At 37.0% G+C, this 14168-nt stretch overlaps 2 protein-coding genes across 3 annotated transcripts in view; both read left to right on the top strand.

Annotated features, from left to right (window-relative positions):
• Positions 1-7643, top strand: part of PTPRR (protein tyrosine phosphatase receptor type R) — a 137393-nt gene extending 129750 nt beyond the window's left edge. The window contains exon 12 of the mRNA XM_077111433.1: positions 6477-7643. Coding sequence (XP_076967548.1) covers positions 6477-6570 — 94 coding nt within the window. The 3' untranslated portion in view covers positions 6571-7643. The remainder of the gene's footprint in view (positions 1-6476) is intronic.
• A 593-nt stretch (positions 7644-8236) lies between these two features.
• PTPRB (protein tyrosine phosphatase receptor type B) overlaps positions 8237-14168 on the top strand; it is a 124124-nt gene continuing 118192 nt past the window's right edge. The window contains exons 1-2 of one of the 2 annotated variants that reach the window (XM_077111429.1): positions 8237-8366; positions 9618-10013. In XM_077111429.1, the coding sequence (XP_076967544.1) occupies positions 8312-8366; positions 9618-10013 (451 nt within the window). In that variant the 5' untranslated portion in view covers positions 8237-8311. The remainder of the gene's footprint in view (positions 8367-9617; positions 10014-14168) is intronic. The other variant, XM_077111430.1, reaches the window with a different exon arrangement.

Raw genomic sequence — 14168 nt, 5'->3', positions numbered from 1 at the left:
CAGCCTCATTCCACTCGTTCCCAAATTATCAGAGCTTTACCCTTGAGGCACATTAACATCCACACCTTTTGTTCTAAATTTACCATACCAAACATTACCAATAGAATTCCAGATTTGAAAATAATAAAAAGCAAAGGAGCTGAAGTTCCATTGTTAGCCCAGAAGTGAGTCACCGCTGCAGAATTTCTTCTGTCTACTGATTAGACCGGATACACGCAGGGTGGTGTTGCAGGAAAGGCTGTTGCTCTCTGTATGTGTGAGTTAATAGTCACAAAAGGTCACAATTTTAACATGTTAAAAACCAAATTTCTCTCCTGGGCATCTGGAGGAGTTTTTTCAACACGCCCTGCCAGGAGCAAAGGGAAAAAACTACATTTTTCCCCTTTTAACCTAAGTTTACCCCTAGCTGACACAGCTACGTGCTTCCCTGCATGAAGACCGAGATTACGCTAATTTTTACGTTTGGCAGAGCTAATGTGATGGGAGGTAGCTGACATTTCTGGATCTTCTCTCTCCAAACTCAGCGTTCGAGGTCTGTGGCCATGAAGAAATCACAGGGCGAAGTTGCCAGCACCACTTTTGCAGTAAAGGGAATGGCTTTCTTCCACGACACGGAGTGGGGCATCACTGGGTGACCAAATAATTAATTTATCATCCAAGCCAACATACTCTGAGAGTGAAAGAAAGCCCTATTAGAAATTATACCAGGATAACAGGAGCAAACCAGGACCATCCCAAGCAGACCAAGATGCCCGGTCATGCAGCACAGTGTTAACTAAGCACTTAACAAATGAATAAGGGGGAAAAAAATGCAGCAATCATTTAGGACTCACTAAATGACAGCCACTGTGTGACACAATGTATGGACTATCTCATTTAAAACTTGCCAAACTTGAATCCTTTTTAAGTGAACACTATTTGCCAGGTCAGTGGTTTTCAAACTTTGTCTGAGTAGTGGACACTTCCAATAACACCAGTATGGAAAACCAGTAAAAAGCAGAACTGCCCTGGTCAAAACTGAGCTTAAGAGCTAGTCCTAAAGGCGAGCCTCCTCTCCCACCAGGTACCACTGTAGAACTCCGGGCTCCTAAGAATTCTGTGAATTCCACCTTGGGTTAGACACTGATATGCTCTGACTCATTTAATCCTCCTTCTTAGGAGGTCAGTGTCATTAATGTCATTTTATAAGTGAGGAAACCCAGGTTCAAATCATCAAAAGGCTTGTCTCAGATGGTATAGCAGTAGGTTCAAAACAAGAAGTCAAACCCATGTATGTCAAACTTCAAACCCTCTTTCTTTCCATTCCATCATCTGCTTCCACTGTAGCTGATCTCTACACTGGTTAATATTTTTAAAAGCACTTTTTATTGTGAAATATCACATATACACAAAAAAGTGATCAGTTTCAAAGTACATTTTAACAAGTAGTTATAGAACAAATTTCAAAGTATAGTACAGGTTACAGTTTCACAATTTCAGGTATTGCATTCTAGCTGCTCTAAGACACTGGAGACTAAAAAGACGTATCAGTATAATGATTGAATAGTCACACTCATTTGTTAAATCCTATCTTCTTTGTCACAACTCCTCCTTCTCCTTTGATTCTTCTCCCAATCTTTAGGGATATTTGGGCAAGGATCATTCTAACTTCTTCATGTTGTAAAGGGGTGTCGACATTATGGGGTAGGAGGATGCTACTGGTTGGTGCTCTTGGAGAGAGTGGTAACTCTGAGTTACCAGGGCTTATCTGACCTGGGAACCCTCTGGAGGTTTTAGGTTTCTGAAAAATAAACTTAGTGTACACCGATTAATATTTAGAAACCTATTTAGATCTTTCCATCAGGGCTTGCCTTACTTAGGCAATATTTGTGTTACTAACAGTTTGGTTTTATTCCTTTAATACCTTCAGCAGCCTCATTTCAGAGTCCTCTAGGCAGTTCTGTTCAACCAGATAGTACTAAAAAGTAACAATAACAATAATTATATCTAACATATATGGCAGATGTATGATTCATCTTAATATATCTATCTAACATAATTATTATGTGCTTGGCTTTGTGCTAAACATTTTGAACGGATTGTCCTATTTCTTTCTCACAGCAATGCTGTAAGGTAGCTACTGCTATTTTATTATCTCATCATTTTAAAGAACAAACTGATCATTGCAAAGGTGATTTAACAAGATAAAGCAGCTAGTAAGGGTTGGAGATGGGATTTGAGCAGAAGTAGTCTTGACAACAGTGTATGTTGCCTTTTTAGCTCTTAATACACTTTGGTCCTTACTGATAATGAAACTGACGCTTTGGATTTCCAAACCTTTCCAGACCTATGGCTACTTTTACAGCTAACTGGGTTCCCTTGTCCTATTTTTATATGGCCTTACTCTTTTTGTTAAACTAATTCCTGCTCAGCAGTTTCGTAGCTTCATGTGTTCTATCTATTGGGAAAACAGATTTGTATCTAAACAGGATTCTTCCAAGGAGGGAGGATGCCTTATTGAATATTGAGTAATGGTGGTAATTTCAGGCATGCTGCTTGGCTAATGATCCAGCTATTTCTGGCCCCACAAACCTTCTCCAATGAAGTATTATCTTAATCCTTATAGCAATATTTTAAAATCTTAATCTTGGTTTAGTTTAAACTATGATCTCTTGGAGGTCCTGGATTAATTTAGTGCCTACCTGTTTAAAAGGGCAGTTGGACGATTCATCTTAAAAAAAGAATAAATCGATGCAAATGTACTAAGAAATGATGATCATGCATCTATGTGATGATGTTAAGAATTCCTGATTGCATATGTAGAATGGAATGATTTCTAAATGTTGTGTTAATTTCTTTTTTTCTTTAATTAATAAAAAAAAAGAATATATCTACTTATTTCCCAGGGCCAGCTTGCATTAGGAACGTTATGTCAGTCATATACATCCATACTTACTCCATGGAGCCCTGTCTGTCCTAAGAGGTGCCTGGGAACCAAGTCAGAGCTCTCCTGGGGGGTGAATTATTAATCTGGATTTATTCATTCATTCCATAAGTATGTTCTGTATACAGGCATTTGTGCTAGTTTCTTGAGTATTTCCTGCTATGGCCAGCCTACAAAAAAACTGTACTTGCCTTATAACAGTAAATTTTACAGAATAAGTTCCTACAGAAATCAACAGAATATTTTATGTGCCAGTATATGCTATTGGGCATTATTTAAATATTTTCAACAATGATTTTGATGAGTTTCTGAATTTGAACTGTCCTCCATCAAATCCATTCTGGGATGTCCTTTGCCTTCCTTTGGCCTAGAGTTTATCTGTTTGCACATGAAGCGAAAAAAAACCAGCATGGCCTGGGTAACCTACTTGACAGATATTTAGCTAGGACTAAAGGTACGTACTTTCACTGTCAGAGATAGAAAACTCTGGTATTGCATTTGCCCTCAAAGGACATACAGCCTTGTTGGAAACAATTTGGAAAGAACTGGACGATGCATAATATGATATCAAATACTTATAATGAAGAACCTACTTTGACCTTATTTTGTTCTATGTTTTTTTTTTAATAAATGGCTTCGATAAAAAGATATAAGGCATGCTTGTTTAATATCTGGGAGACACAAAGCTGGGAGTCAGCAATAGAGGGCTAAAATACTGAATGAAAAAAATAGTGCTCTCAGTAAACAAGAACATTGTTCTGAAATTAATAAATTGAAATTAGTAGAAGTAAACAGAAAGTCCTGAATTTAATTTTAAAAAGTCAGTGACATAAGTGTAGGGTAGGAGATAGCCATGCTTTTCACATTCAGGGTAATTCCACACACATTTTAATTAACTTGAGGGTACATTCCATGCTTAGCACCCACCAAGTACCAGGCCCGTATAGGCACTGTGGGACCTAAGCACCCACTATACCTGCAAATACAAACTTAGGAGGCTTTTATTGGTCTATAATGTGCAGCCCAAGGGAGAAAATATTCCCACTGACTGTATCACATCTGGAGTAGACACAATACTCTAAGAAGGACATATTTGATAAAGTAGCCTATAAAACAGGGAGACTAGGTTACTGAGTGACAGGGAAATCAGGCTGTATAGAAATACTGAGTGAGCACAGGATGTTTAGTCTAGAGAGAAAAGATTATGAGACTTTGATGGTTGTTTTCCAGCACTAAGAGAACCATTGTGTGACTACAAGAGGAATTAAGGCACTTTTTTAGGTTATTTCGGTTGGACCAATGGTATGAAGATCAGAAACCGATTCACTGTGATGTAAGCAAAAGTTTTCCTGCCACAATCAAAAGTCTTCCTGACAGCCTTGGGAGAAACTGCCTCTAATGGTACCTCGCCACCTGCACATCCCAGGCAGACGCTAGCTGGCCATCTGCCATATAGACAGCTTCCTTCTGGAAAAAATTATGTTTTCTTGGCAATTGGAATGAATGATTTCTGAGGATTTCTCTAATTCCAAATCTTTACTCTTTAGTTTCCAAATTAAATGGGAAGTAGCAGAACTTTTCACATACTTCCTTAAACCTTCAGACTTGTAAGACTTCGTCCTAGCCCACAATTAATGGGTTCCTTTTCCCATCTTCGCCACCCTCACCAGCTGAAATGACCTTGACTTAGTGAACAGAATGTCATGTAATTATATCCCAAGTATTAAAATACACTGCTGACTCACTTGGGCTAAAATGATGATTAATACCTAGACTGTGTGTAGGACCAGCAAAGACTGTGTCTTGCACAGGTAGATAACAGAGCTGACAAAATATGCAAGACTGGGAAAATCTTGCCTCAAAGTGAGGTGAGTGGTGAGAAGAAATTCACAGACCAGACCCCAAGAGATGGGGCACATAGAAGTTTCCACATACCATCTGCAGCTCAAGTGGGGGCAGTAACGGTTCTCCCAGCTGTGCAGATGCCAGAGGAAGGGAGGCATCTCAGCTCCCTGGAGCTGCCTAATATTTACCGAGACTGTTTCTCCCAAGCAACATGGTCAAGGCCAGCATTTTCCGGACACCTGCTATGTTTTTTAGGTGTGGCCAGAAATCATCATCCAGCTAAGAAGAGGAAGGGCTACTGTATCCTTAGCTGGCAATTTCTGTTGTCAACTTATGACCAAGGAATACTTTGGCCAGAAAGTGGCCTTCGGTATAACAAGATGTGCAGCGCTAGGGAAACAGACTCATGAAATATTTCTTTTTTGTCTGCCAATAAGATGTTGTCACTGAAAACTGTGTATTTATTAACTCTTTTTTTCTTTATTTCATTTTGACATTATGTCAACCTGCCCAAAGTATCACTAGTATTGGAAGGGTGAAGTCTTACTGCTTTAATATCTTATAAACTTATATTTGGAGGGATTTAGCAGCAAACATAGATACAAGCCTAGTTTAGTTATTACATTTACTAAAAATCATGTTACTGAGGCAATATAGTTTTTAAGGCAAAGTGTTTAAATGGTGTGAAAATAATTATTTTGAATAGTATTAATAGCCACTAGGAAGAACTGGCTAAAACATGATTTCAAAATAGATGTATGATTATGGAGTTAAGGAGACTTCATTAGTAACTAACAGCGATGTAGAAAAAGTGAATAGCATATAAATCAGTGTCTGATAGCTTTGCCAAGTTTAAGAACCACAATTATAAAAGAGCAAAATATAACATAGCTGTTTTATATTTAAAAGTATAATAAGAAGCATCATTATTTCTCATGAAGATAGCTAGCTGTCTTCTATTCAACTAATGACAAGAGAAATGCAGAGGAACTAGTTGATCGTAGTGAAAACAAAAGGGAAAAATAAGAGCAAATTCCCTTTTTCCAACTCATTTAAGGCCCACCTGCTGTTGTGTTTAGATGCCCAGCACGCCACACCCTAAAGGCTAAGGTTGTTTCTATAAAACTTATTCAAACCATTCAGGGCAGACTTTCTTTTCACTTGTAGAAACAGCAATATTTCACAGGTGACTTTTGTTTGATTAACCTACTTCGATTGGTTTTAATCCAAATGCACAAACCATTTTTATGTAAATTGAATGACAAAGCAGTTGAGAAGTAATCCTAATTCCCAGTTACATTTAATTAATTTAACCCTCACAGCAGTTACTATGAAGCAGTTACTATAATTACCTCATTTTAACAGAAGAGGAAACTGAGGCACAAAGGGTTTTAAGGAACTTGCCCGAGGTCACACAGCTAAGAATTGGCTGGTTCCAAAGTCCAAGTACTTAACTATTAAGCTACACTGCCTTCCCATAAATACTTGCTATATAAATTAAGCAAGTGCCTACCGTGTGTTAAGCTCTTTATGTACATTAAGATATTAAGTTCACCTGTTGGGTCCTTTGGAAACAGATAAGAGGGACAACAAAAGAATCAAGTAAACCACTCTTTTTGTCTTTGGAAGGACACTCTAGCTTGTGTGTGGTCTGTGCGTTAGGGCAGGATATAGCCAGAAAAGTTATTTTATTATCATTTCATTGCAGGGGTGGAATGGTCCAAACCAGTGAGCAGTATGAATTTGTTCATCATGCCCTCAGCCTGTATGAGAGCAGACTTTCAGCAGCAACTGTCGAGTGATTCACTGAAGACTTAGCAGAGCATCAATCTCTTGGGATGAGGCTTCTGAAGAGCTTCCTACAATGTAAGGAAAGGGGAGCTCCAAAGCCAACCTGTGGCATGGATTGCAGGAAATCTGGCAACGTATTAAAGATTGCCAACCCTTTGTGTACATGAATGCATTTGTAAGCATCCCCAAGATATGTTGAATGGCCTATGCTGATGGAGGTATGATAGATCTCTCACACATCATGAGGCAGGTTTTGCTTTGTCTGTATTGACTATCTGCCACACCAAATGTATGTAATATTCTGATACACGCTGTCAGGTGATGACTGGAAAAGTTGCTGAAGAAACTATTATTGCTTTGTTTAGATGCTTTAATGTTTGCGAAATACGTCTTGTGAATGGACTGTCAGCTACTAAACTGTTCCTATTTTAAGTGCTATTACCTTTCTCAGTTACCAGAATCTTGCTGCTAAATTTGGAAGTGATTGATAATGGTTTTTAACAAATAAGTCCTGTTTTTGAAAAAAAAAATCAAAAGCAGTAACTATTTTATATGGAAATGTGTCTTGATAATATTACCTATTAAATGTGTATTCATAGTACCTCCTATCAATCAATTACAGAGCACAATGATTGTCTTTGGATATATATGTATTTACTCTATTATTGGGCATAGAGGTGGCTTCTGCTCCAGGACTCTATCCCGTATATTTCTACATTGTGAGTCATTTTACTTTAAAAGGAGAAAATAAATTTGTAGCAACTAAGAAATATCAAGATTTTAAATATTTGTCTATCTTTTACTAAGAAAGAACTTTTGAATATGCTGTCTACCTGAGACTCTCTCTTCCAATAAGAGGCAGATGCCTCTAGAAACGATGTCACCTGTCCCATTTCCAGAGGTTCTTCAGAAGGCTGCTGCCATGTATGCCCTTAAATTTCTGAAAGGTTTTAATCCTCAAGAAACAAGTAAAGATAAAATAACTACCCTCAGCAGGCACTAGGCGTTCCGCTCATATAGGAATTTTTAATGCCACAATGCTGACTTTGTTTCATACTGCCAATAAACTACTCTTAATACTAAACATGGACTGAAGCATATACTTTTTTTTTGCTATTTGCAGGAAGGCCATTATCTTGGGGGAAGCCTGAAAGAGATATTGTGATGGGTTTAACTGTAGTCTCTGCCACTACCCAGTAGAGATGATTATATCAAAATGTAATACTGTCATCATTTGAGAAATAGTGCCCCAGAAGTGCCATTGTTATGTGGCATTCCTCCATAGACTCCCAGCATATCATTATGGAAATAGTACACGCTTATGACTTTCTATCACTTGCCATAAATAAAATGGTTTGTATTTATTCAGAAGGCTCGCATCACCTGAAGAGATGTCATGTTGTAGGAACATTTAGTTATCCAAGGTTCCAATTCCTTTCTTCTCTCTTGAGCATAAGAAGGAGTCATTTGCCAAAGGAACGGTAGGTGAAGACTTTAGGAGTTTTATTCTGTTCCTAGAGGCTGGAATTTTTCTACATTAAAGAGAGGTAATCATAATCCCTTCTTTCTAAGGAAACAGACAAAAGGACACTGGTGTAAAACTCCCCTAAACAATTCAATAGGAGGAAGTGCTCGTCACGGGCTTTTCCCCTACCATGAAGGCACATTTCCTTCCTAGTCTTTGCTTCTCTTATCTGGGAGAACTTTTTTTTTTTTTCTCCAAGCGAAGCATGAACAGTTGCTAAGTGGAAAATGGAGGCTGAATTTTACATGGCGATTCTTACCTGCTTGATCCTCGGGAGCTCAGGTGAGTGTGCCTCCCTCATTTTCCCTGAGGCATTTCTCCCATATCCCACTGAGGACTTTCTGGACTTCGGAAAGTATCTGAAATGAGGCAGAAATGGAGCCAGGACTCCATGGCAGTTTAGCCAAAGACAAGAAAGGGGACTCAAGGAGCCAGCTGTCCCCACAGTGGTGAGATTTCTCTCCAAGAGAAAAGAAATTGTCTCCTTACATACTCTAGATGCCTTGGGCAACTTCTGAAATGGAATCTTTACAGCAGACAGTAAAGCACCCCGAGGAAATATTTGTATTATATAACAAGCCATGGCATTTCCAATGCTAAGGAGCCTTTTTCCAATCAGATTACAGTTTTGCCTTGCTTTGTTTTGTTTCGTCTCAGAGAAAGAAAATAAGAAATAAGACTAAAGGAAGTGAGGAAATGTTTTATTTGGAAGTTGTTATATGGAAGGGCTGGATATTTTCATGGAAGAGCTGGGTGATTTAAATAAAAGCACATCGAAATGTTTCTGAGCCTGAATATCTCACATTTTAATACTGATGTTTGTAACAACTGGCTGTTTAATTTTCTTACCTTGAGAAATGCTGATTTTTGCGATGTGAACTTGTATTAGAAAGCTGTAAAGAGATTATCACAGAAAAGAGATTCTTTTTTCCAATACTGTAAGAAATTTGGATTGTGATAATCAATACTTGCACTGGTTGCTCTTTCCTAGGAGGGTGAGCTTGGAGGTGTGGGGAAAGCAAATCTTCTGGATTTCTATTATTTTTATTCAAACTGTCCAATTTTGATCGTATATAGTTATTCATTGTGATGGGCATTTAAGGATTGGAAAAGAGGTGCTTATTTAGACTTGGGGAAGGAGGTATGGAGAAAGAGTAAAACAGTTAAAAGGGAACTGGGTTTTTCATAACTTCAGCAAATTTAACTAATTGGGCTAAAATGTCACACCATATTCTTCAAGTGATTTTGTTTCTTTTCCGAGCGTCCTTTCATTATTTCAGTGGGGGTGTGTTTGCTTCTCTAAACCATGTGAAAGTAAAAGGGAACCAAGTGTGACATATTTTTACATTTTATGTTATCAGCCTTGGGATCATAAACCATAGGTGTTGAATCTGGAAATACTCATTTGAAATGATGGCAAAGGATAAGTAAATTCAGATGTTTGTATTTATTTGATATGTGAGTGGGTTGTCTTCTTTTTCAACGGGCCCGGTAATTTACCATACAGTACTGTATAAGCTTTTCATCTTCCAGAAGGGTTTCAGATTGTTCACGTCCAGAAACAACAGTGCCTTTTCAAAAGTGAGACAGCGTCCGTGGGCTTATGCAATGGGAGCAGCCGAAACCAGCAGTGGATGTGGACTGGCGATGAAAAGCTCCTTCATGTTAAATCTGCCCTGTGCCTGGGCATCTCCAATTCCTCTAGGGGCCCTTCCCGTTCAGTCATCTTCACCCCCTGCTCCCAGGCACCCCGGTGGACCTGCCATGAGCAGGAAGGGTTCCTGGAGGTGGAGAATTCCTCTCTCTTTCTCAAGAAACAAGGCTTCAGGGTAGTGGTCAAGAAGGACAGGAAATATCTCCATAGCTGGAAGAAAATAGATGTCACCGAGAAAGGAAAGCCCGTCAATGAAAGCCTCTGCTCAAAAAAAGGTGAGCTACTCAATTCTGAAAGCTCTTCTCCTAAATGTCTTGACTTCTCACACTCAACACGGTCTACTTGCTCCACTGTATTTCCTACGGAAGATTCATAAGCTAATAGAAATAGAAGGTGTGGTGCCCAACAAGTTGGAAAACTTCATTAACTTCATTAAAATAAGCCCAGGGTTTTTCTTTCTGCGCCCCTCTCTCTTCTTTCCCTTCTTGTCTTGCTTCAATTTTGTGCCAAACACTACGCTAGGCACTTTGGATTAAATGCTACTAGATGTAAGCATAGACCTGGGAATATACATAAGCATACATATGTGTTGACTTAAGTCCGTCAGCAGGAAAGTGTTAGATTTTGCTGACATAGACATTTCTGTTATCCTTCTGATTATGAGAAACTGTTAGTACATTAAATGTTGTTTGATTAGCCTGGAAAGAGAATAAATTGTACTTTTGTAAGTCTCTTGGATTGGTGTTTAGGGGTAGTTCTCTTTTGGAGATAACATACATTTGAAATAGTAAGAACCAATACACAGCCATAGACAGACTCTTCTAATTTGTTGAACATTAATAAATACAATCTAGATGATGATTACATGTAAAATCTTATATACCTGTGTACAAACGCCTGGTGCAGCACACAGTTCAATTCTGAGCTAGGAATTTTATTTGTGAATATATACACGAAGCTTAATCCTCTCTTTCACTTAATCTTTTTTTATTTATTTACTCTTAAATTAGAGGTTTACTTTAGGAAGTCATATAAAGATAAAACTAACCGAATCACAATGTCTTAGGCTCAAATGGACTTTACAAATCACTGGAGAAATTATCTAGAAATGAAGACTTTCATTGTGAAGACTGAAGTTTGATAAGGTTAAATGAATTGTCCCAAATAATTTAGTGGCAGAACTATGATTAAAACTCATGTTTAACTCCCTGTCCAGTGCACATTCCATTATACCAGTGGCTCCCAAATCCTTGACTATAGACCTTTGCCCAAATGGCTGTGTAAGAATCGTATGAGAGGAGAGGGCTTATTAAAAATTCAAAATTCCAGTATTCGTTCCCTTTCCTCCTCCACTGCCACCTCCAAGACTCTGTTTCAGGAAATCTGGATTTGGGCAAAATACTTGACACTTTAAAAAGCTTCTGAAATAATTGTGATCCATAGCCCCATGTGGGGCTCAGCAACCACTGTACCCTTAAATGTTGTTTGTAGTAGTTGATTTATTTTTTGCTGATTTTATTGTGATACATCCATTTATCTTCTATTCCATCCAAATTATACAACCAATATCTCACAGTATTGTCACTTAGTTGTGCAATCATCATCACACTCACCTTTGATTACTCACTCACCTTGATTACTCCAAAAAGAAAATTATCAGATAGACACATACAAAAAAAACAAAAACAAAAACACCCATATCCCTTATCTTCCCCTATTACTGGTACCTAGTATTGAAGTGGTACACCAGTTACTGTTGATGAAAGAATTTTAAGATATTACTGTTAACCAAGGTATTGATTTTTGAGACATATATGAGGATTTCCAGCATCCAGACCTATGGACAGTTTTCTGTCACTCATTCATTTGGTAAATTAAACGAGCATTTAATTAGATGTCAGTTGAATGCATTCTGACTATGAGAATAAGATAAAAATATAAAAGTCAACTAGAAAATTCAATTTTTATGAGAGAACATACAGCACATAGCACCAATTTGTTCAATTCCTTTTCTCTGGTTCATCTAGCAAAACCCAAACCTGGCTAGATGATCAATTAAACTTTATTTAGAAGATTCTTTAATTACAAGTTTAGGAAAAGTAGCTGTGGACCCAGCAGAGAGTTATTCAGGACAGAAGATAATTCATGGGAAGATGTTCTCCTTGGTCCTTCACATAAACATGTCCTATGTTGGGTTTAACTTCCAAAATAAAGTGCATAGAATAGACCATTTGTTATTAGTAACCAATAAGCCAAATCCAAACCATGCCCAATAATGTGTGTTTGAAAAAAATGGACTTCTAGAAAATGCAAAGAGTTAAAATTTGCACAACTATTGTACAAATAATCTCATATTTGAATATGTTTAGCTACAATACATACTTTTGCTTTAACACAATGATAATCTAACAGATCTTTTTCTGCAGTCTTAAACGTAACACTAATTAAGAATAGAGTGATATTAATGGATCCAACATGAAAACTCATTGATTTTTTCAAGAAGATATGGTAAAAAAAATTAACCAAATTTGTTTATACTGAATGATTCCAAATGCCCCTTTTCGAAGCACTGATAACTACATACTAACATGCACAAACATACGTATTGTTCACCCATAAGAGGTGAATTTTTTAAATTAAATTTTTCAGTAAAGAGAGCATTATCTGTGGAGGTCAAAATTTGGACCATAAGTTTTCTATTTGTTTCAGAGAAGAACATACATGATTTCACTCAAGCATCCAAATAATATTTATATAACACCTACTACATAGCAGACCTTGTGCTAGTAATTGAAGCATCTTAACTGCACATCAGAAGAATGACGGGGAGCTTTGAAATAATACTGATGCTGGGCTTTATCCTTCAGGCCAATTATGTCAAACACTGAATTTTTAAAATACTTCCTGGATGATTCTAATATGCATCCAAGGTGAGAATCACCAATTATGTCTAACTCCTTAGAGTAATAGGAGAGACAGGTATGTAAATAGATTGTTTCAAATAGAATGTAAATCGGAAGTAGCCTTTACTCTAATAAATCCTTGCCAGCATGTCACATTTAACAGCACTCCTTTTAAAAGTATTTTAAAAATGATTCCAAAATGATATATATATATTCAGCACAAACCAATGAGTACCCAATTGCTAACTGATTCATTTGGGTTCACATAACTCAGCTGTCCTCCATGCTTGCTAAGCTACCTTCTTTCTTCTTCCTCTCATTTACTCAAAGTCCCTTTATAGCAGGGTTAATTCAGCCCAAGGGGATTCAAGTTCAATTTTAAAAAATTAGTGCAAAGTTTTTTTGAGAAGAGGACTTACTAGAGTCCGATTTCCTCAAATAATTAATACTACTGCAATGATTTTTCCATCAGGACAAAAATGTAAAATTGATCTTTCTTTTTTTATTTTCACATAGTTTATATTTCTTTAAAGCCCCTCAAAGCAACCATTTGATGGGATGAACAGAATAGAACAGAATTTAATGGGACCTGACAAATTGAACCTAATTAAATAAAAGGTTGATTTTGTGAAACCATTCGCACCTGTACATGAGTAATGACCAAATTAGTCATTAGTTTGAGATTTTGACCATTCCCTCTGAATTTCACATTTACCCTTAAAAAATATTCTGCTTGTCTCTGCTTGTGCAGAGACTATACTCGGTAAACACTCTTAACATAAACTTTTTTTAGTCAATTAAAAAATTAGATCCCTATAGCTATTATTTGGACTCAAAAGAGTGATAATAAAGGGATTGTCTCCAACATAAGAGCTTATATGGCTAAAAATTGAAAAATGCCATTTCTCAATCTATTGCTTTGTCAATCAGATGTCAAATATCCAGATATTTAGAAATAGCCATACTTTTAGCAATGTGTCAATAAAAGAACAGATGACTGAGTTCCACAATTTTCATCCATATATTTTGATGGTGTATTTCATGGCTACATTCTCAGAATTATTTTATTAAGAATAGAATTTTTAGAAATCCCTTCTATAAAATCTTTCAATCACTTTCCATAAACTGACACAAGGCAGCAGTCAATAATGCATTAAGAATAAGGAAAAAATAAACTTTGATTGGCTCAATAGCACTTACTTATTTAACCACATATTTAACTTTTTTAAAAAAAGGAATATTATTACTTGGAGAGTAAATTACAACCTGAGATTCAAACCTCTGATTTATAAGCTTTTGAAACAACACTTATAAGTGAGTGCTTCATGTAAAGCTTAAAAACTTATAATTTAAAGGGAAAGGTGTATTGGCCTACACTTTGGGGGCAACTGATACATAAATATATTCCATGAAAATTCACTTGAAATTCAGTTAAAAGTCATTTCCCCATGACCAAGTCATTTGTATAAAACAGGAGATATGAGGGAAAGTGTCAGCAAAGCTAAATCATAAGCCTATTGAGAACAA

This window comes from Tamandua tetradactyla, chromosome 7 (genome assembly GCF_023851605.1).
Source record: "Tamandua tetradactyla isolate mTamTet1 chromosome 7, mTamTet1.pri, whole genome shotgun sequence".
NCBI classification, from domain to species: domain Eukaryota; kingdom Metazoa; phylum Chordata; class Mammalia; order Pilosa; family Myrmecophagidae; genus Tamandua; species Tamandua tetradactyla.
The sequence above is the reverse complement of the archived record's forward strand: the minus strand, read 5'-3'. Positions and strand labels throughout refer to the sequence as shown.